This window comes from Phoenix dactylifera, unplaced genomic scaffold (assembly GCF_009389715.1).
Source record: "Phoenix dactylifera cultivar Barhee BC4 unplaced genomic scaffold, palm_55x_up_171113_PBpolish2nd_filt_p 000806F, whole genome shotgun sequence".
NCBI classification, from domain to species: domain Eukaryota; kingdom Viridiplantae; phylum Streptophyta; class Magnoliopsida; order Arecales; family Arecaceae; genus Phoenix; species Phoenix dactylifera.
Window position 1 is genome coordinate 129,128 of NW_024068173.1, and position 22,294 is coordinate 151,421.

Below are 22,294 nucleotides of genomic sequence, written 5' to 3' on the forward strand. Positions count from 1 at the left end.
AATGCAAATTCCTAAAGGAAAAAATTGATTCCTACAATTTCAGAGAAAGATAATCCATAAAACACTCAGTAAAATCAGACCTGAAGGGTTGGACATATCATAATAATGTCATATAACATAAACTCTTCTTCTTCACTTATTTTGCACTCAAGCACGATATATAAAAAAAAAAGAGGCATTTTCTATGGGTAGGGCAAAGAAATTTGAATCAAAATGGGTTTGTGTGAGTATTGGATTTAGATGTTTGTTTTTGGATTTTTCCAATCCTCGTCTTTCAATGATGAAGTATTGGATTATTGGGTTAACTTTGTAAACTAGGTCTAGCATCTGACACAAATCCATAGTTGCTTTATTATATGAATTGGACTTCCTATCTCTGTTTCGACTATGGTGGCTATTGTCTTGGAAGCTGGTGATAATCATAAGCAACATTTGCTGAACCAACCCGATCAAGGCGGCTCGGCCTATAGTGAACCAAATCAACACAAAATTGGGATGATTCAGCCATTCATGTCGGTTCACTCATAAAAAAACTCTCAACACTCTCTCCCCTCTTTGACGCTCTCTCCTCTTCAACACCGACCAATGCCAGCCAACATCATCATCCTCGAACAATACCAAAGATGATATTGTCACCCTCGATAGACACAAAGATGATATTGTCGCCCTCAATCGATGCCATGGGGCCCTTGCTAACATCGCCAGCCACAATCGAGATTAGGGTTAAGGTTCCTTCTGCCACCACCAATGAGGTATGCTCTTGCCTCTCTCCTCCCACCTCCCTCTCCCTTCCTCCCTCACTCTTCCTCCCTCTCCCACTATGCCGTAAGCCCCCTCTCTCTCGCTCGTCCTCCCACCCTCCTATCTCTTCCTCCCTCTCCCCTCTCTCCCTCTCTCTCCCTAGTTCCTTATGCCTTGGCTCGGTACGATACGTACTAATACCGTATTGAATCAGTCGTCGGTTGGCACATGCCTCGGTACCAGTTCAACAAACTTTGGTCACAAGCTTGGCCCTATCTACCACTAAATGTGGGTTTATTTAACTTTTAGCATGCCCCAAAAAAAGATCCTCCCCCAACTCATGGAATCTCCTGCACTCCAACTCCCGTCCAATTAAAAGTCTCGATTATATGGAATCTAAAACCCTACCCCAACATGCCCAATGGTTAGAAGTGTCTCGATGGGATGGATTCCCTCTAGCCTTGGTTAACCTAATTTATTGGGAAGAATAACCTCTCAGATATTAGTGAGCATATGAACGTCATCTTACCAATTAAGCCACCAAGATTCTAGATCAAGGATCAACATAGCATAAGTTTGTCCTATTTAAGTATAGTCCCATTCAAATAAATTAAGAAACATATATCTCATGTAAATGTTTAAAGACAGCAAAAATATCACATAGAGTAAGATGGCTTAGCAATAACAATTGCATAAAAGCATATCACTCTAGGGAACGGGCAAAATAAAACAAGATGCATTTGGATTTTTTCAACATTCATCAACAATCCATCAGAAAGATCATGGAACGAATCATGCATCAAAATCCAAAAATCAAAATCCTAACTTTTCCCCAAAGATGAAGCTGACAGCATAAGAACTTTTTTATTTCAATATTCATCCAAAGCCCATCACTAAAAAAAATTATGTAACGGATCACAAGTAAAAATGTCATAACAAAATCCTAAATTTAACGTGAAAAAGGAAGTAAACAGCTCTTTTTTGGAAGAGAGAATCTTTGACAGCCGAACTTGAAAGAAACAAAGACCAAGGTTTAAATAATTTTCAAGAAATCCATGGAAGGCATATTTTAAGATGAGAATGGGCAGAGTTAGAAACCCCATATAATATTAATTAGCTTTGCTCTTAAGTTGGTCTAATTCATCCTCCTTTATCCATCTTCATTTCTAATTGATGTTGTTTTCTCAACACAGAATTCTATGTAATGTTCAGTGAAGTCAATGGGCTGTTCCAAAAATTTCATATAGCAGAATCCTATGCTTCTTTCAGAAAAAGAGATAAAGAAAATATTGGTCATTTGTTTATTGCTTGATTATATACGTACCAATCTCTCTTGTAGTCACCAAGATCTACTCTCACTTGTGTGATACCACGGCCCATGATCCATGACCCAAAGCCCGGGCCTTATCAGGCCCGTCTATAGCACTGCCATTCTTCTTTAAACAAGGTCTGCACCCTTTGTTTTCTTACCATCTCATGCTCCTTCCCTCTCACATGTATCAACTCCCCATCGATGCCCGTCTCTCTCCCCCACCTCAGCCTCACTTTCATCGTCCATCTCTCTCTTCATCTCTCTCTTTCTCTCTATGTGGAGGATGTGGGAGGCAGGGTTTGCCAAATGTGCCGAACTAGCCGGTTCGGAGCATATTGAAGCAGACTGGTCAGGAACTGGCATGATTCGAGCATTTAATTCAAGGATGGCCAAATTCCCTCATGATCTGACTCTCCCCTCCCCCCCGGCTCGAATAAATCGAGAGATTGCCCCCCCTTCGGGCTCGGAAAACTCTTAGAGAGCACCTCTCAACCCTCTGTTACAAGCACTGCACCCCTCTCGCCCCTCCTGGCCAACTCACGATGGTTCGGCCCCTTGCTTCCCTCCCTCTCTCCCTCTCTCTCAGGTCAAGGTTAGGATATCCCTCACCCTCCGCCTCCCTCCCTCCCTCCCTCACTCTGGATCAGGTTAGGGTTAAGGTTTCCCTCACCCTCCCCCTTCCTCCCTCCCTCCTATCTCTTTTTCTCCCTCTCTCCCTCTCTGGCTCTCATTATGCTAGTACGCACTAGAAAGGCACGATACAGGCCCAAATGGTACCGAACGATTGCCGGCTGGTACCCCCTCTGGTACCGATTTGGTGAACCTTGGTGGGAAGGCTCCAAGCCCTCTCTTCCACTGCCTCATCTTCTCATCTATCTCCCCCCTCTCTCTTGCACTCTTTCCTTCCCTTCTCCCTTCTCTCTCTCTCTCTCTTCCCCCTCATTTATTTCCCCCTCTCAGCCTCTATTTCCCTTACTAATTTGCGGCCTCATTGATGATCTGAGGCTAGTGCTTTGGAGGAGAAGAAGATCACAAAAAAGCCAAGCAATTGAAGCCATCATCAAGGTAAGACCCCAATCATTTTCTTAAATCAAATTTTTAATGCTATATGACTAAATATTGAAGGCTTTAAGGTATGGTTCACTGTATCAGCCCAAACCAGGCGTTACAAAGAGTACCATACCGATTCAGTATCAGTATCCGATACGGATAGCGTACTGAGACTTGGTATGCCTAAAAAACTCCGTACCATACCGTACTGATACTATGCTAATGTGGCACCATTACGGGGTCTGGTACCAAGATGGCGAACCTTGGTTTAACGTAATGTTTAATTTCTAAAATTTTAGAGATATTGGGTAGCAATGGATCAGAGGAAAGTAAGAATTTTTTTGTGTTTTAGGCGAACAAGTTCTGTTGTATTCCAATCAAAAAATTATATCCTAAACTTGGTTCGGTAATTTAATTTAAAATTTTAATTGAAAGTTGTTAATTCATGGATCAATAAACCTGTAAAATTTGAGAATTTTTTAGGATATTAGCTTGGTCAATTAAATCATCGAGCTAGCCTTTGATGTGCAGAGAGGGCAAACAAAATACTAGCTTCGTATTTGATGAGAACCTTACTCATACATGGTGTCTTGGTATGATTTTGGTGAAATTGTACTAAAAATGTATTTCCTTGGATATGAAAAATTTCAAGTATTAATTCATAAGTAAAGTATAGAAAATTGCTATATTATTATAGTTGTCTACAGAAAAGGGCGATTTATGAAGCCCTAACTTCAGGTTAATTATTGCACTACTTAAATGTAGAATTATCCCCTAAAATATTCTATGGTAGTTGTGGGATGAGTGTACTTCTTAATTACAAGATTTGGTGATTTCAAGATTTTCCCGTAGGTAGAAACAAAATTTTTAATTGGATCAGTTAGTAGTGATTTAAACTGGAAGTCGAAAAATCTAAAATTAATCATGCATAAAAGAGTGGATAAATGAAAACTAGCATTTAATTCCCTACTATCTTATTTTAGGTAGATTTTGAGGTGTTTGAGAAATTTGCAAGATTTTTAGTTTGCACGAGAAGGTAAGTAACCTCAACCTAACCATGGTATTTTAAGTTTTTAACTATATAACTTTAAAATAAATCTTTATGATAATTATTGAAAAATGCTTAGAAAATTTTATAGTTTGCTTTGTGTACCTGTACATTGAATCAAGCAAGTGATTCTTATGTCATTGAAACACTAAAATATCTTTGAAATCCATGTGCATTCATAGTTATGACTTATGTCATGTTTTCTGAAAATATTGGATAATTCGAAATCTCTATATGAACTTTGGACCATGCATTTTTGAAGTGTTTGAAATACTTCTATGAAAATGATGCATGTATGTCAAATATTGAAAATTCTTCGATACTAATGTATAACTTAGAATTTAGTAAATTGTCGAGCCCTCTTCATAAATTGAAAAATAAGATAAAATTATATTCGTAAAAAATGGATTTTGTGTGTTTGCTTTGGATTCTCAGTCTGGCTACATAGTGGACGTACCAATGAAGGTTATACATTGGCCCTTTGATCGTTCCGGAACTTGATTACCATGGACCTACTCCTTAGAGGTTAAATGCGATACTTCGAACCTACTCTGCAAGGGTTAAGTTGGTATTTTGGACCTACTCCATAGGGATTAAGTGCAATACTTTAGACTTACTCTGCAAGTATTTAAATGCAGTACTTTGGACCTATTTATAAATTTATATGTGGTAGTTTGGGCCTTGCCATAGGAATAATGTGGCCATAGTCTCATAGATTAGTAAGTTGTTAATTACTGGCTTTGAAAAAACTTTATAAATTGTTTATTGAAATTACATATGAAATATTGATTTAGAAAATAGTTTCTTTGGAAAAAGTGATATATTGTTAGAAATATTTGTATAAATGATATATTGGTTTTGGAATCTGATTTATAAATTGCCCTTTGGAATTGTATGTGAAATATTGGTTTGGAAAATAGTTCGTATACTCATATTTGGAAATACTTGATGAAATATCAAATATGAAAATCCTAACCTTGTTAACACTTTTATTTTGTCTTAATTGATAAACTATTCCAGAAAGTGAGATAAATTGCTTATTGAAAATCTTGCATAAGATATTTTGGTTTTGGCAATGACTTATAAAAATACTCCTTGGAATTATAATTGGAATCAAAGTATGCTAAACCGGTACCGGTAGGCGTACCGGTCGCCTACCAGACGCTGAACCGGTCTGCATAAAATAGCCCACGCGCGTTGCCCCTAGTGCGCACGACGCATTGTGGCAAACCGGTGCGAAGTGCGCACGACGCACTGTGGCGAATCGATGCGAACCGACCGGTTGGCACCGGTTCCTATCCGTACCGAACGGAACCTTCCGGTTCCGTCCAGTACGCATCTAGTACCAGCCAGTTCCAGCTGGTTCCGGCTGGTTCTAGCCCGGTACCGCTTGGTTCCGGTCCCTATTTGTAAGGCTAAATCGGTTCGGTACGGGTCGATTCAGCATACCTTAATTGGAATACTGATTGAAAAATGATTTATATACAGTTCTTTGGAATTAAATGTATAATTTTGATTATAGAAACCCTATATTATTAAATAAGTTATTCTGTATCATGAATCCATAAATTGTTCAAAGTTTATTTTGTTATACTTGCTTGATCACTGGTCAGGGTTGGTTGTTTTCTAGGCTTTTCAGCTCCCAGTTCTTCTTTCTATTTTTAGAGCAAGGAGTTCAGGAGATGATGGGTTGAGACTGGGATGTATGCAAAGAGTAAGATGCTGAATTTAGTTGGACCCGACCTTGCTATTGTAGCTTTACCTGTAACGTTTTGATATTACGGTTTTTGTAGAATTGTTGGAACTCGAAGGGTTTGATTGTTCAATAGATTTATTTGTAAATTGCTTTATTGAGCAGTTGTGGCATACTGGCATTACTTGTAACAAAGGTGCATGTGAATTATAACTAGTACATGAAAATAAGGTAAGTGCGGTGATTTAAATGCTCCAAACATTCTATCCTATTTGTGCAAAAGCTTTTCATTATTGAACATGTACATTATGGTGTAACACATAATTTCATACATACAACTCAACTCAACTAACACTTGATCCCAAACTTGTTGGGGTCGACTACCTGAAACTTTCCTCCATTCCACTATTTACGGTCATACTTTTTGAAAGATGTTGAGATACCAAGTCCTTCGTTACTACTTCATCTCATGTGAACTTTAGTCCACCTCTACCCCTCTCCATTTCTTCTATATGTATCAAATTACTCCTTTGTACCGGTATATCCCCCAGCCTATGTTGTACATCTAAGTTATCCTTCTCTTGATTTGTCCTAAATTGGTGCTACCTTCATCTGTTTACAATGACATATTTGTGCGCCTTATATTAAATCAAACAGCATAAATCTGGCACTTATACGAGTTCTGCACTACTTCTTACTCCCCTTCCCACCTCCACATGATGAAAATATTGGTCGAGGGGCGTGGATTATAGCTACGCCACTCAAACCAAGTGGAAGCAAGCAACTCGGCCCAGTTTGCACACAATCCAACCCAGCATAATACATGTTGTTTGAGCTAAGTTCATAGCCGCTGGGACATACAGAGACCCTTTGTACCGGACCACTGGTTCAAGACTAGTCCAATATATACCACTAGATTGGACTGGTGACTGACTAGGTCCTGCTCCACATTCGAGAACCCAATCCTCTTAGAAGGGAGCCGATCTAGTTGGCACCGAAGGTATCAACCATTACCAAGAAAGACAGCCAGCACAAAACATCCCACAACTACCAACTAGGGCATAGTCAGAAGGCAACGCTTACCATCTTTTGTTGTTGGAATTCCAATAGAGGAAAGAGAGAAGGAGAAAGAGGGGAAGAAGAGGAAAAACCTTAGATCATCAATGCAATCATGAACCATAAAACCCCCTTAGCCCGAATATAGGATCTAAACAAGGCTTTACAACCCTAAACAACCAATAAGCACTGGAAAAACAAATATAAAAAGGAAAAATAAAAAGGTCTTAGGATGATATTGGAATGCCACAACATACTATGCCGGTACTGGAGCAACCTGTTACCATATTGACCTAGTCCCGACTAATGCTAGCACCAGTCCATACTTAAATCCTTGCATCAAACACAATTTATTTTGATTCTTTGGAGAATTTTTAGGAGAATTTTTAAGGTCAAATACATTGAAATGATCAGATTAGTTTTTAGAAAAACAAAATAATTTAAAGGTGCAATATCTCTAACTTTTAAGAATTCCACTACATGTAGGGGATTTATTTCATGTACTATATGTCTTATACCAAAACCCTTTTTTTATGCAATGCTAAACCATAACGCATGCATAAGCCAAATATCCTTGACAAGTTGACATTGTTTCTATAAATGTGAACTTATTATATGTTTCCTTTGTTTTTCCTGATTGTTTTGTTTTTCATATTCTTGACTGGTTTCCAAAATAAATGCATGAAACTCCACACCACCGTCCACGTCCCTAGCTAAACTATCAGAATTAAAACCCTAAATAACATCCAAGATCCAATTTTACAAGCTCAAGATAAAAGATTGAGAATGATATAGAATGAAAAATTAGTAGGACTCTGTACAATTTTGTTATAGGGATCCCCAATATATAAAATTTGAACTCTAACCAAGCAGAATGGCAAGAAACAGAAACTATGAAAAGTGTAGAGAGCATCCTGTTGCACAAACTTCAATTAATTCCTAATCATATAACAATAAAAAATGATTGAGAGGTACACAACAAAATGTATAAATTCTAAAATGAACAAAAATCACATAATGAACGGGATGTTAAGTTTACAATGTACTTCGAAGTGGAGGTTTTACTATCACTGCTGAAAATCCAGTTGTCTGAGGGATCATTAAGCAGGCATGAGCACCTGTCTTGCAATGTACTATCTGTGGAAGAACCAGTGTCTCTTTCACGAACCTCATAAAACTTATTAATTACCTGAAAAAGGAAAACAAATTGACTTAAAATTTGGTTCCCTGAGGATAAGAACTTACTAGAGTATAAGCATGAACAGATGATTAAAGCCTCATAAGTGGTTTATCATATGTATTAAAGAGGAGATAAAGTTAAAAAAAATTATGGAGGTTATAAAATCAAGACTCTAAATTTAGGATTCGCTTATTGGTCCAGAGTTCTGTTGTTCGTTTGGTTTGTTCTTCGAAAAGTTGACAGGTAATAGATCTCTTTCTATTTAACCATGCATTTTTAAACTAAAAGACCAAGTCATGCATCAAAAGACTCGTATAAAATGTTATAATCACAATATTCTGAATAATATATTATTCAGCTATGTTGGTCAACAGATTATTCCATGATTGACTGGCATATGCATACATAGTTACCTACTTATAACACATGTTCTCTCTTAATCTGTGTTGTGTCTGTCCATAGTTACCAGCTTATAACACATGTTCTCTCTTAATCTGTGTTGTGTCTGTCCATAATGTGGAACAGCAGGTTTGCACAGTAAAAAAAAAAGCATATTGGAGATATCTGCAAACACCACCTGGATTACCTTAAAAGTTGAAAGTTTAAAAACCTTCCTATATTCGTTTATACTTAAAAGGGATAAGGATACTAATATACTATTGTAATTCAATTCGGCATTGAACATGTCATCATGAGCGCTAGCACATGCGATTGAAAACCAAGTTAAATTAGAAGAATATCTATGCCTTTTAGGAAGCAGGAAAAAGGAACAAAAAGGTATTCAGGTAAGTTGGACGGCATAAACCTCTGCAACCTGCCAACATTTGTATAGTGAACCTGCACCATGTGTATGAATTTGAGTATGCTTATGTATGTTGTTTTATGTATACAAGGTCCTCTTGGCATACCCTATAATTTCAGTTCTCCCTTGCTGCTTAACATTTATAATCTTTCAATACCAATAATTGTGCCTGACCATCTGCATATAGATGGATATTGTGGATGACAGCCCTAGGGATGTATCACGGCAATGCCCTTTTGGTTAATTTTTGTTATGGAAGCCTAAAGCTAAGTGATTCAGAATGCCTACAAACACTTGATAGTTTCATGCTTAAGTCATTTTAAGCTCTCACCAGATAAGGTCACTACTAAAGGACGGAATACTGATATCTCCCAGAACATTTAAAGCAGGGCAAAGTCCCCATCAATGAAATAATTAGTTCAATTTCTTTACCTAAGTAACATCTCAGAATGAATCTAGAGCTATGTGGGTGCTTTCCTTAACAAGAAATAAATGGATTAAAGATAGATGGCCTTTGGTTGGAGGGGCAAATTCGATAGTACATGTCATCATATTTCAAAATCATCCATAAACCAACGAATGAAAGTAGCCTATGTTTTTCAAGAATGAGAGCATCTTTAGTACCCCTAGCATATCATGAAAGCTTTGTTGAGCATTATAAAATACCTTTTGATTTAAAATCATCAACCAATGAACTGTAACATAATTCCACCATCTGCTGGATAAGCAACGCTCTTAGAGCATGTCAAATTCAGAAAGCCTCTTAATCGACATGGATTTCAAATACTTGAACCAAAATTACAAGAACTTGAAGGCTGTCAATTATTTAGCGAAGCCTCTAATGTTATTTCAAGCTTTTCAAAACCAAGGAACACTAACATGCAAAAACAAAAAATAAGAATATTATGCATCGGCATGTCTGGCGTTCATATTACCATGTGCAGACAATTTATGGAAGGAAAGAAGAATATAATGGACGATGAACTAAGATGACTATCAATATAATAAAAAGGAGTGAGATCACATATCTACCTTCTCAAAGGATTCATTTTTCTTTTGCAATTCACTTAATTCCAGCTCTAAGGACGCACTAAGTTTCTTTTCATCAAGGTACGCCAATTCAAGTTCCTCTACTCTGCCAGATAATAAATTCCACATGATTAAAAGTTGTATGAACATTTATTGGCACTAGACAGCAGTAAACATGACACTTTAGAGAAGCAGGAACAGCTAGATGATAAATTTTTAGAAGGCCTTATTTTAATGTTTAAACTATAATAAATAACAAATTCTATAGGACATCTTTTGCACATTCAAATATTTGTTATGAAGTGCTGGAATCGAGATTCTCTAAATAAAAAGATATAATGGGAAGAAGAAACTGCAGAACACTGTTTCTGTAGACACACTTGCACCTTAAGATTCATATAAAAAATGCAACAGTTCACACAAACAGGGACAAAAGGATGTATAATATTGCAATATGCAATCCTATTGAAAAGAAACTGAATCTCAAACGTATAAAGCATAGTATCATTCTAAAGTTTAAACATATAGCACACATAGTATCATACATAAGCATTGAATGCATTCGAACGTTTAGACATATATGCACATAGGATCATATACAAGCATTGAATGGATAGTGCATCTTCTTTGATGTATCAATATAGTGCAGTTAAAATCCTGAATCAACAGTATGCAAGAGTTATATGCTCTCTGAGAAACAGAGCTATAAAACATGGATTTAATTATTGTCTCTGCTTCCTAGAAAAGGAAATATTGATCTTTTGCATCTCAGGCTTCTGGTTGCAAAAGGAGTAGAAGGCCCTTTTCTCAGTGTTTTGTCTTACTCTACCCAGGTGGCTGCAAAACAAGCGACCTATTTAGTAGAAGCAAGTCAGCAAAGAGATATACTTCAATTTAATGACAAGAAACTCCCTGAATAATAGCTTATGAGGATTTGGGAAGCTTGTCTAATAATGAAAAGAATAATAAATTGGCATTGCAAACTGAGGGGTGTTCAAGTTGTGGCAAGATTGATACATGAACTTGTGGCGGCAGCTCATTTTCAGGTCATCTTTATTTCATTCAAAATTTTATTGACAATCTCAGTAAATTTGTTTAGAGGAAGGATCGAGCCTACAGTATTAAGAGGTTGGGAATCAAGACTTATGACCTAGATTATCTAGGTGTACCTCCTAAAATTTTATAATCATTGATCAGAGTCAATAATGAGCATCTCCAATAATACAACTCTATGAAGGAAGTCATTATTGATGCCAGATAACTGATTAACTTTATATCATGGCTATTCCAGCTTCCACGATAAGTGAGGATAGAAGATCATTTTTTGAACAACTGGCCAATACCATTTTTTTATATTACATGAATAAATATAGCAATTATTTCCCTAAAATAATATGTCAAATGGTGCCACTATTCAATGGAATAACAAAGCAAGAAAAATCCCCCACCCAACCCCACCATCCTCACAGATACAAAAGAGAGAATAAATAAATACATATAAATTAATTTTAGTCAAAAATTTATATCATCGTTCTCTTCACTAAATATTGGCCATTGAAAGTGACACTATAATTGAAGGTTGAGACAAAATTCATGCCATATTTATAACCTTTAAAAGCAAATTATGTGGCTTGCTGGCTGCGATATATTTCATCTTCATTTAATCAATCAAATGGAATGTTGGAGCCCTTCTATAACTGTTTACTAACAAACTGATCCCAAAAGTTGAAGTTTGATAGGGATTAGGCGAAGTGTCAGCAAGGTAAAGGCTTAACACCCCACCACCCCTTCACGCACAACCTGGACCACACACGTGGAAGGAGCACAATGATTGAAATGAGTCGAGATAACAAACATAACGACTAAAATGAGTCAAGATAATAACCGGTATAATAATTACCATAGAAAGGATTTGAACTTGTGACCTCCAGCAAACCTAGGCTCAGATACAATGTTAACTAACAAACTAAACCCAAAAGCTAAAGCTAATAGCAGAATGGTCAATAATGCATATCAGGTTTAATAATAAACACCTTATCTGTTGTAGGAAGCATTATTACTTCTAGAAACTCATGTTCTGCATTTGCATCAATGTAAACATCTATATGGATAACAAAAAGAATTAGATGTTTATCGACTAAGAGTCAAATTAGGCACAAATGCCACAAAATATCTTAATTCTTAACCATATCCCTAATATATCAGCTGGATTAATAAGCACTGCTGCACAGCAGTTCTAGTCTACCAGTCAGCAGCATTTCTCCTTCAACAAATCTCTAAACAGTGTGTCACATTCCAATACCTAATATAAAGGCCAATTATCAGCAGGTTTTCTTGTTTTTTAGCTGACCAGTGGCTTTTGCCAGTGACGGGCCTTTTCCCTAGCCAATTGTGACAAATAAGGTTTCAAGTACAATCGGAATGGGATGGTATGAACAATACCATGCCATTCTGGCAGATCTCCAGCACCAGTACAAAGCGTATCTGTACCCGGTACCATACCATTTCAGTAAAAAAAACTATACCAGTATTTGAAATCTTGATGATGAACTTTCCAAGTGACCCAACTCTCCAGGCCTCTTGCCTTATATTTTCTTCTACTATTGCCTTTGTCTCACTCTGAGGGCCTGCTTCAGAAGTTCCACCAGATCTGGCCATGCGAATTCCTGTGCTCTCACTGCTCCAGTTTTGACTAATCCACTTTTCATGTTTTTCCTTTTAAAGAGAGGAATAACTGAACAAAGAAGTATATTTACTCTTATGGGAGTTTATAGCAGCAAAACAGGTGGAGAAGTGCAGAGGCTGACATTCATATAATTCTTCATCACATCAGTGCTACTAAAGAACAACCCACACAAATATCCAAAAAAGGATTTAGCCCACATGAAATTTTGTCGCTATTGTTGAACCTGCCACCTGGGCACCCCATCTTCCCCTAATTGTGATCACTAAGGCACTAAACAATGTTCCTCCAAGTTGTTAGTTAGGGTTATTCATTCCTTTAGCATTGATTTGCACGAGATGGCACATAAAATGCAAATTAAATATATCTAAAAGAGTACTTAATAGATGCTTCTAACCCGATGAGTTTGACACACACAACATACTTGACTGATTCAATAGGATGGAAAGTCTATTGATTGATTATGATCCTATTAAATGGAGAAATTTGCACGAATTGGAACTTTTGCCATCATTTCTTTCTTATTTTGTGTAATGATCAATAATTTAACACTGCCACAGCAGCACATGAAATGCACATATCAAGTAACTGGTTTTGTAAAGGTCACTACAGATATTATAAATTATTTTCTTCATACTAGATTAAGAGACACTACAACTGGCTCAGATCATACCCCTTGATGATCCATCACTATTAGCTTGAAATTTTCATAAATTGATAAATGTGCCACAATTTATGTTATTCGTTCACTCTCTATTTTCTGTGTGTATGTTCAAGAAAAGTGCATCACCTCCTTTGAAGGGTTAAAGGAAAAATATATGAATCACTGGGTTCTTTTTAAAGACACTGACATGAATCTTAAAAAAAAAAAATCCACAATATGGAATAGTAATAAATCAATATTATTACTACCGCCACTGCCACATTGTGCCATGTTACACACCAGAACTGAATATGGACCACACTTGTAATTTAGAAGTAATAGGTCAAGCCTAGGTCATGATTAGCATATCAAACCAAATTGAGAGTTAATATCTGTCATTTTGTATTTGAACTGACTTGATCCAGGCACAAATTTTGGACACATATCCCCAATTTTACCTCATATGTTATTTAAGGCTCCATTTGGTTGCCAAGAAAATGAAAGAAAAGAAGTTATGCTAAAATCTTCTTTTTCAACGTTAGCTTGTAGAAAGGAAACTCAAAAAAAAAAGTTGAGAGAGAATCTGGGGCCAAGATTTTCTCTAACAACTCAAATTTTCTCTCACCAAGTGGTAGCAATTTTGAAAAAGAAAAAGTGAAAAAAAAAATATTGTGGGCAATTTAATTAAGATAAAAGTTGTCCCAATCGACTAAGAAAAAGTCCTTTTGACAACTTTCTCCTTGATTTTCTTATTGCAACAATACAATGGAAAGTGTCGACTTTCTTTTATTTTCCGCTAGAGAAAAATTTTATTTTCCTTTCATTTTCTCAGCAACCAAATAGAGCATAAGCCTTGCTTTGGAGCCACCTTACCATGTAGCGCCTACTATCTATGGGGTTTCTGGCAAGATTGAACACTATCGATCATAACAGGCTATAATAATGGGAGATATACTCAGGAAGCTCGTGTACTATGTAATTGTGTTAGAGATCTAGGCTAAAGGTTTATAAAATTATTTATGTTTAATTAAAATCAAGGTCTAATCTACTCCAATAAAAGGTTTAACTTGACTTGAGGGTTTCAACTAGTATATAGGAATTCAACCACTTACATTCCGTCGATGCAGGGTATGTGCACAAGTTCCATACAAATATTATTTGGAATTTTCTAGAGAATATATGAGCTGTAATTTATTTGAGAGCTAAGTTCCTGTTATTCTTCTTGTGATCATGGTCATTCGGTTCACAACTTCTTTCTTTCCTAAACTCTTTACTGGACCTTCTTGACAATTTTGTCTTTCAGTTGCCCTGGTCTTCTTGCCCTAAGGCACCAAAAACACCAATATCTCTCAATGCATCAACTAATGCTGACAGAATGGTCTTTAGCAAATCAATCTCACTCCATGTTCCTAGAGGACTCCACACACGTTCGTTCTCCTAGTGCTTCACATATGCAGGAATTCTTGATTTTAATTAAGAAAATATCCATGGCCTACACATGAATGAGATAGCTTCTCTCCGCATAAATAGAGCATTTTCTTCATTTCCTCAAGTAGTGTTATTAACATCTAAGACAGGATTTAAAACTAAAAAACTACTTAGTTGAGCAGCTGTTTAGCATCACTTTTATTTCTTGTTTTTTATTTTTAAAAATAAAGTTACAAAAACTAAGACAAAAAATATGTTTGCTAGCACTATTTTTATTTTCTGTTTTATAAAAATCGCTTCATTATTTGTAGAAAACATGAAAAATAAGAAATCCTTACTTTCAATACTTCAAAAACAAGAAACTCATGCTTTTACAACCACCACCAACATTGCCTCCACCACAACTACCACCACCGCTACTGTTGTCATCATTATTGCCACCACTGCCACCCTTGTCACCACAGCTACCACCGCCAAACCATCACTGTCAAGGTCGGCGGAACCGGTACCGGGCACCGTACTGGTTTCCTGATGCCCGTACTGGTTTTCCGATGTTACGAGTCAGTACAGGCCATACCGGGCCTATACCGACAAAGAAGACGGTACACAAACCGTGGAAGAGAGGAAAAGAGAGAGAGAAAAAGGGAGAGAGAGGGAGGGAGGCTGGCGTCCTGCCCTCTCCCTCTTCCTTCCTCCCCATTCGCTCTCTTTTCTTCTCCTTCTCCAGCTCCGGCAATGGATTTTGTTTCTGTTGCCGGAACTATACCGGTGAGCCACAGGTACAGCTCGAAATAGCTGGAACCGTACTAGTGAGTCACCGGTACAGCTCGGAATAGCCGGAACCGTCTGATTCGGGGCGGTTCCGCCGACCCTAATTACTGCTATTGTCAACTCTGCCACATCGCTAGTGCCTCCACCACTACTATCATCATCATCACCATCACTACCATCACCACTTCCACCACATAGCCACCATAGCCATCGCCTCCACCATATCATTGGTACCCTCCCCATCGTCGCCGCACTACTGTTGCCATCATCATCATCTCCGCTATACCACCATCATACTTGCCATCAACACCATTATTGCCTCCACTATCTCCACTACAACTACCTCCATGTCCATCACCATCAATATGTTTATTTTTAAAAATAATTATCTATACCAAATACGTTTAAAATTAGAAAAGAAACAAAAACAAAATTTTATTATTATTTCTAAAAATAGAAAAAATAAAGGTGATGCCAAACGGCACCACGGCTTAAGATATAATTGATGCGCAATACTTCAGCTAGGCAGCCCCTGTCCTCTCAAGCACCTCCAGCATTAATTAAAGTTAGCTCACAAATAATAATAAATAATTAGAAAAATGTAATCACATTGCATGCCTTAAGATGTGGAAACTTAATCTGGGTTCAATTCAGATACACTAGGGGAAAAAATACCTTTTCTGAAAATCAATTAATTTCTGGGACACAGCTTCCTCTTGTTCCTTAGCCTTTTCAAACTATTAAAAGAAACATAACAAATTACACCATCTAGAAGATGAATTAGTAGGATAGCATAGACTATCGTACACCCGTAAAATTGCTAGACTCGATTTTGAAGTTATAACCTCCATCAAAGCTTGATCTCGCTCAGCAAATGCAGCAGCAACACAACTCTGAAAGAACTTCACCTGCTTCTCTGCTTCTTTATTCTGCATCAGGAAAACAAAATTTAACTCAAAAACTGGAGAGAAGAGCCTTTTACCAATGATTTCAGGAAGGTAAATAAAAATAAGTAAGGAATGTAACCAAACTGAAATACATCATTTCAAATAAATCTTTTTTGCTCTAATCAATACCTACAGACTCATTAATTTTCAACTGTCATCTGATCTGAAGCACTGTGCGCAATATATTTTGGATTATTAAATACATGGAAGAAATTAGGATGCCAAAACAAGTATTGAATTGTTTAGGAGTGCTTTATCTTGTTTCAGATGTGATTAGACATCCATGTCTGCATCCAAAATGCGCAAATTTCATACAAAAACATCAGGAAAGTCTGACTAAAATGAACCACTAAAGGAATGGGTTTGTTTGAATGTTTTGCATTCTTGCTATCACATTGATCTAGCCCAATTGAAGCCAAAAGATCCCCAATTTAAAGTATATGAACACAAGAATAAATTGAATATGCCCAAGAGAAGCCAAATGAACACTGATTCAACTTATTGGAGTTTGACCTTAACAATTGCTCGAATTTTTTCATAAATGTAAATGTATTCATGCTTATGATTAAGTTTTCACAAAACTTTTTTTTATGTTCTTTCTAAATAAAACGAGTATTAATTGGAGGTTGATACTTAAAATGCTAGATATATGCCACCAGTAAGCAGCACATATGCATTTGCGAGATGACTGGTTATGTCATATTGCAAATAAAAATTTGTTCTTTCCAATACCACTTGCTAAATTTTTATACTGCAGAACACAGGATGACTACAAAATATAGAAAAACATGCTTAGGATGAAGAAATATGCGAAAGGGAAGCTGCAATGGTTATATAAAATCATAACAAGATGACATAGTGAAAGAGTTGAAGATGTAGTGGATGGAATTATAGGAATGTGGTACAAGAAATGTGGTACAAAAGCAAGATCTCGAAGAACTACATAGGAGAGCTTGAATAGTTAAATCAGTTTGCTAGTTCAATTTTTTGTGACATTGTTGCCTCTGTCATCATGGTAATTCAGAACTATACTTTTTATACACCACAATGCATGAGTATGATATGGTGAAACACTAACAGAAAGCATGCAGTGCTGCAACCCAATTGCATTCAACACTTTCAGTAGACACCTAAAATCAGAGTCAAATTTCACTTCAAATGTTTTAAATATGTAGCTAAAAGAAATAAACATAAATATGATACCTTCGAAACTTCCTCACCGTGCAGATCAGCAAGCTGGCTCTGAAAATTACAGCACAGAAGAATGAAATAACAGAATTTAAAAAGAGAAGGATTCTGACATATAAACAAAGATGTTTGAGCCAAACTTTAATTCTATAAGCTTCAGAAAGCTCCTCTTGAAGATTCTGCTTCTCTCTTATGCATCCAGCTAACTTCTTCTTTAGACTCTCAATCTCTTGTTCCAAACCAGCAATCCTGATAGGGCTTTAATTTAACTATAGCGAATGTTTATTCTTGAAATAAGTCAATCAGAAAAATAAAAGTGGATTAGTAGGCCTGATAAATATCAACACACCTCTGAAAATGCATTCGAGTTGCTACAGGAAGATAGCTAGGACCAGCTTGTTGGATGCATAATTGCTCTATATCTTTCCTGAGTTCATCACGTTCTGCAAAATAAACATAGGTAATATAGATACTTATGATCAACAATTCTATACAAAAGAAACCAACTAGTACTCTGCAACAGAGCAACTAGCATTTGGATGAAGAGACAGGCTGCAACACGGTCATAGTCATACTTACATTTTGGCCTCATGTGTACATGTATGTGTATGAATGGATGATAGACTTCAACCAATTTCTATAATGTGTAGAGTTATGGTCAGAACCTTAAGTGGCTCCTATATGAGATGATAACAGTATGGAAGACACGGTTTACTCTTCATCGTCTTTCTTTTTTTCCTTTTTTTTTGTGCCTATGGGTTTGCACAAAGCCCTAGTCAGTACTCATCGATAACTTCAATAGAAAATTTGCTTTATATTGAATTTTAGTTAATCAAAAGTTCAGTGGATGATCTTTTACACATTTTACATTTATTCAACATCATTGTTTCTGGGTTTCATGTGTTCCCAACAGTTATGTTCAAACTTCTTGTTAGTCCAAAAGTGAAATATTTCGGTTTTGCATATGGGTTTCTAAAATTTCCTAGAAGATGCAAGTTCCCAAACACTGAAAGGCTTTGTTTGCAGCAAAATTATACAAATAGATATATCGCATATTGCAATGATACACATACAACCAAGGGTTTAAACCTCAGTACTGGGCCCAGTCGTAGCTTGCTTTGAGATGGTACGGTACCATGACAGGATGGTACGAGCCGGATATAGTTAACTTACTGATAACAAACAAGACGGGGAAAAAGAATTTTTTTTTATAAAAAAAAAAGAGCATCCCGGTCCATCCCAGTCTGTCCCAACGAGACCAACACATCCTAAGAGACAGACTGCGATGATCAGGACATCCTAGTTCAAGGGAGAATTAGTGTCATGGATGTGTCTTGAGTCTCAGTTTCTTGTCGGCATGGTATTTGGTGGGACTTAAAGCCTTGTATACAACTTTGTCGGAAACAAAAGAAAAATATATAGTGGTCAGCAATAACAACATTGAAAATGACACACCATAGCGGAACCAGATTAGAAGTAAATCACGCAACAAACAGAATTCATAATAGTTATAAAAAGGGTATAAGAAATAATACCCCGTTCAAGTTGCTCAATACGATAACTCAAGGATTCCTCATTGTTTCCTCTTTCATCCATTACTGACAAAAAAAAATGTAAAAAGAATCACTTTTCTCATGTCAAGAATACGATGCAAATTACTTAAACCAGTCATACGATGCCAATAGCAAACCAACCTGATGATTTAGCAATTGTAGTTAAATAATACCATAGCAGGACAAATGGATCAAACAAGCTTTTGATTGATAAACCCATAGAATCATTATATAACATATATGCCATGTGTGTATTTGTAGCAAAAAGATAGAAGGAGGAGAAAATTGGGCATGAATGAACTAAGATACGGGTTTCTAAACAAACCCAAATGATCATAGTAAACATACACATTACAGAAATATCTAATCAGACAAACAGAAGAAAAGAGATGCAGAAGAAAGCAACACCTAGATGGCAATCAATATTGTTCAAACAGTCTTTAGCTCTAAAAAAACAAAAGTAGTTTCCTTTCCTGTCCTGAAGCAAAATATCAACTATAGATGAAAAAAAATTAATAAAGCAGAGCAACTCCCAGCTGACAGTACTATTTGCCTAAAAACTTTAGCTCAACAACAGCAACAGTACGTTTCCTTCCTGTCCCAAATACAAACTAACAACAAAAGCTTGATATCCATCCAAATCGCCTGTTTCACATCAATTCTCATGCAGTGTATCAAGATGTACAATCATCTTATCCTATATCAATACAGTAAAATACTCTAGAGTTTAAACATCATATATCAACAACCTGACATCTAATCTGATCAAATGATCAAAAACTTGTTAATGACCATTGCTTGAAGGAAACTGATCAGCTTTAGGTCTCTATGATCGATGACAACCTCCTTAAAATGGTCAAACTAATTGTATTGTGCAGAAAACAACTCATTTGCTAACCTGACATATCATCTTCGAGATGAGTCAACATCTGTACTAGGAAAAAGTGTGAAGACATCTGGTCCATTGAGCTTTCAACTCCATAGTAAAGAAAAAGTATCATGTAGCAATTGCAAACTAATGTCTCCACATTATATCCAATTTTCAAAATACATCATTGTTAATTTTGAAGATGTGCTTGTTATACGGTCAGTAGTGCACCTAAAGTACTTGGGGGTTATTTGGTTGCCTGCTATTCCACTTGCTCCCAACATAACTTACAGTGCAAGTAGAAATGCCACATATATATTTGCAATTGCCAAAATTGTTTTTGTGGGTGCTTGTAATTGACAATTGCAAATGCATTTGCAGTTGTTTAGTTGTATAATGCTGAAAGAGGTGTAGCAATCTGGCAAATGATCAAGATATTGTAGGACAGAAAACCGCAGGATAGCAAGCAGTTTGTTCCCTCAGGATAGAAATGGGATTGCAGGATAGAAAAGAGCAGATCCAATTTTCTTTTTCTTTTTTTTTGGTGCTAAGAGAATATCTAATTTTCAATTTGAATTTTATTTAGGAGATTGTTCACTATAAAGGAAACCACAATTCCTTCTTATTCTCTTCAATGATGTCATTTGGATTTTTTTTTCCCAATTTTCAGCCTATCTACAAACCCGATATAATTATCCTGATCCCTTGATTCCACGTAGGAGATCGAACATACCCAATACATGCTACAATAATTTATTGGCTAAATTGATACAAACGCTATAATACATACATCCAACAATTCAAAAGACTTCCAGAACAAGCCATTTACAGTTCAAACAAGCGACAAGTTAATAGAACAAAGCCAATAGATAAGAAATATATCGAAAGAAAATCATTAATAACTTCGCAGCGCAAACCTTCCAAAAAATCCATAAACGAAGAAAACTTCCAGCAAGAGAGCTGATCTGCTCATAAAAAGATCGATTCAAATGCAAGTGAACAAAAAGAAATGAAAATCCCCATCTCAAAAGGTTATATTTAGGATTAAAGTAGGTTTAGAAGGGGAGGAGGAATTCAGCGATCACCTGTGACGAAGATAGCAAGTCTTCTTTCCGATCGAGGCGGTTAGCAGTGGAGAGGGGGGATTCCATTTCCGAGTGTGGGACGTTTTCGAAGGAGACTCGAGAGGAAGAAAATCGAGGAATTTATAGGCGAGGAGGGAGACATCGCGCCAGAGAAGGACTCGCTCGCGCGCTGTCTCGCTCACTCCACCGACCTGCAAGGGGATCACGAACGCCGTGCCCTCGGGCTTAAAATAACCGCCGGGGACTGTTCGGCTGTTCCGCCCGAACTAATGTGATTGGTTGCACTCCAAGTCTCCAACACGGTGGAGTACCCGGCTGGAACTAGCTGGAATTAGGCCCGATAGGCTGAAAGTAGGGATGGATTGGGTCAGTCCAATATGTTAGAAATGGGCCTTATCAAAAATTTATCAACTCAAACTTAACATATTTATTAAATAAATTAAAAATTTAGATTTAAATTTGATATATTTATCAAATAAATAATCTGACCCAACCAACATTATAGGTCAAGTTAGGTTGAACGAATTCAACAGATTTAACAGGTTTTTAAGAATGAAATAGACTTAAACAAATTAAATAGGTTAAATAGATTAAAAGAATAAGTTCAAAAATGACAAACAAATTGAAAAAAAAAATAAATGAATTAAACATATCTTAAATAGGTTAAATGAGTCAAATCATAATCCGACCTAATTATTTAACGGATTAAAATAGGTTAAATGGGTCAAGACTTGAACATGATATGTTTCGTAAACAAATTTAGACAAGTTCACCTATTTATGTCAAACATGAACCTACTTAAAGCAGGATGTTTGTAGGTCGAATTGACAAATCAAGTCATAACTTACTATACTTAATAGAGCGGGTCAAGTGCACAAATGAGAGCAACTCCAAAACTATAAGAATGGGAGGGGAGGGAAGAAAAATAGACCATGTGGGTTAAAACTTGGGCCAAAAAACATCGTCACGTGGACTAGACGCATGCTCTTCAAGTATAGATTGAGTTAGCATTTGATCATAAGTTCGATATGCTTCTTCTCTACGAAGTCTTCTTTTTTGGCATGAGCTTGATCTTTTTTCCATAAGCTTGATCTCTACATAGTCTTGTCCATTAGATTGTTAGATATTCTTTTTCGCATGAGCTTGATGTAAGATTTAAAATAATTAAAAATTTAAGAAAGAATTATAAAAAATAGAATAAACCATGAATCTTACTT

General features: G+C 36.6%; 1 protein-coding gene across 6 annotated transcripts in view; it reads right to left on the reverse strand.

Moving 5' to 3' along the window:
- The window catches only part of LOC103711324 (myosin-10), a 35,994-nt gene extending 14,692 nt beyond the window's left edge, over window positions 1-21,302 (reverse strand). For 2 of the 6 annotated variants that reach the window (XM_039120461.1, XM_039120459.1), the window contains exons 1-10: window positions 21,078-21,302; window positions 20,910-20,957; window positions 19,107-19,169; window positions 17,921-18,014; window positions 17,712-17,829; window positions 17,587-17,625; window positions 16,282-16,365; window positions 16,112-16,173; window positions 9,915-10,017; window positions 7,940-8,089 (exon numbers count right to left, since the gene is read on the reverse strand). In XM_039120461.1, the coding sequence (XP_038976389.1) occupies window positions 7,940-8,089; window positions 9,915-10,017; window positions 16,112-16,173; window positions 16,282-16,365; window positions 17,587-17,625; window positions 17,712-17,829; window positions 17,921-18,014; window positions 19,107-19,169; window positions 20,910-20,925 (729 nt within the window). In that variant the 5' untranslated portion in view covers window positions 20,926-20,957; window positions 21,078-21,302. The remainder of the gene's footprint in view (window positions 1-7,939; window positions 8,090-9,914; window positions 10,018-16,111; window positions 16,174-16,281; window positions 16,366-17,586; window positions 17,626-17,711; window positions 17,830-17,920; window positions 18,015-19,106; window positions 19,170-20,909; window positions 20,958-21,077) is intronic. The other 4 variants (XM_039120460.1, XM_039120462.1, XM_008797430.4 and 1 more) reach the window with 4 other exon arrangements.
- Window positions 21,303-22,294: the final 992 nt, after the last annotated feature.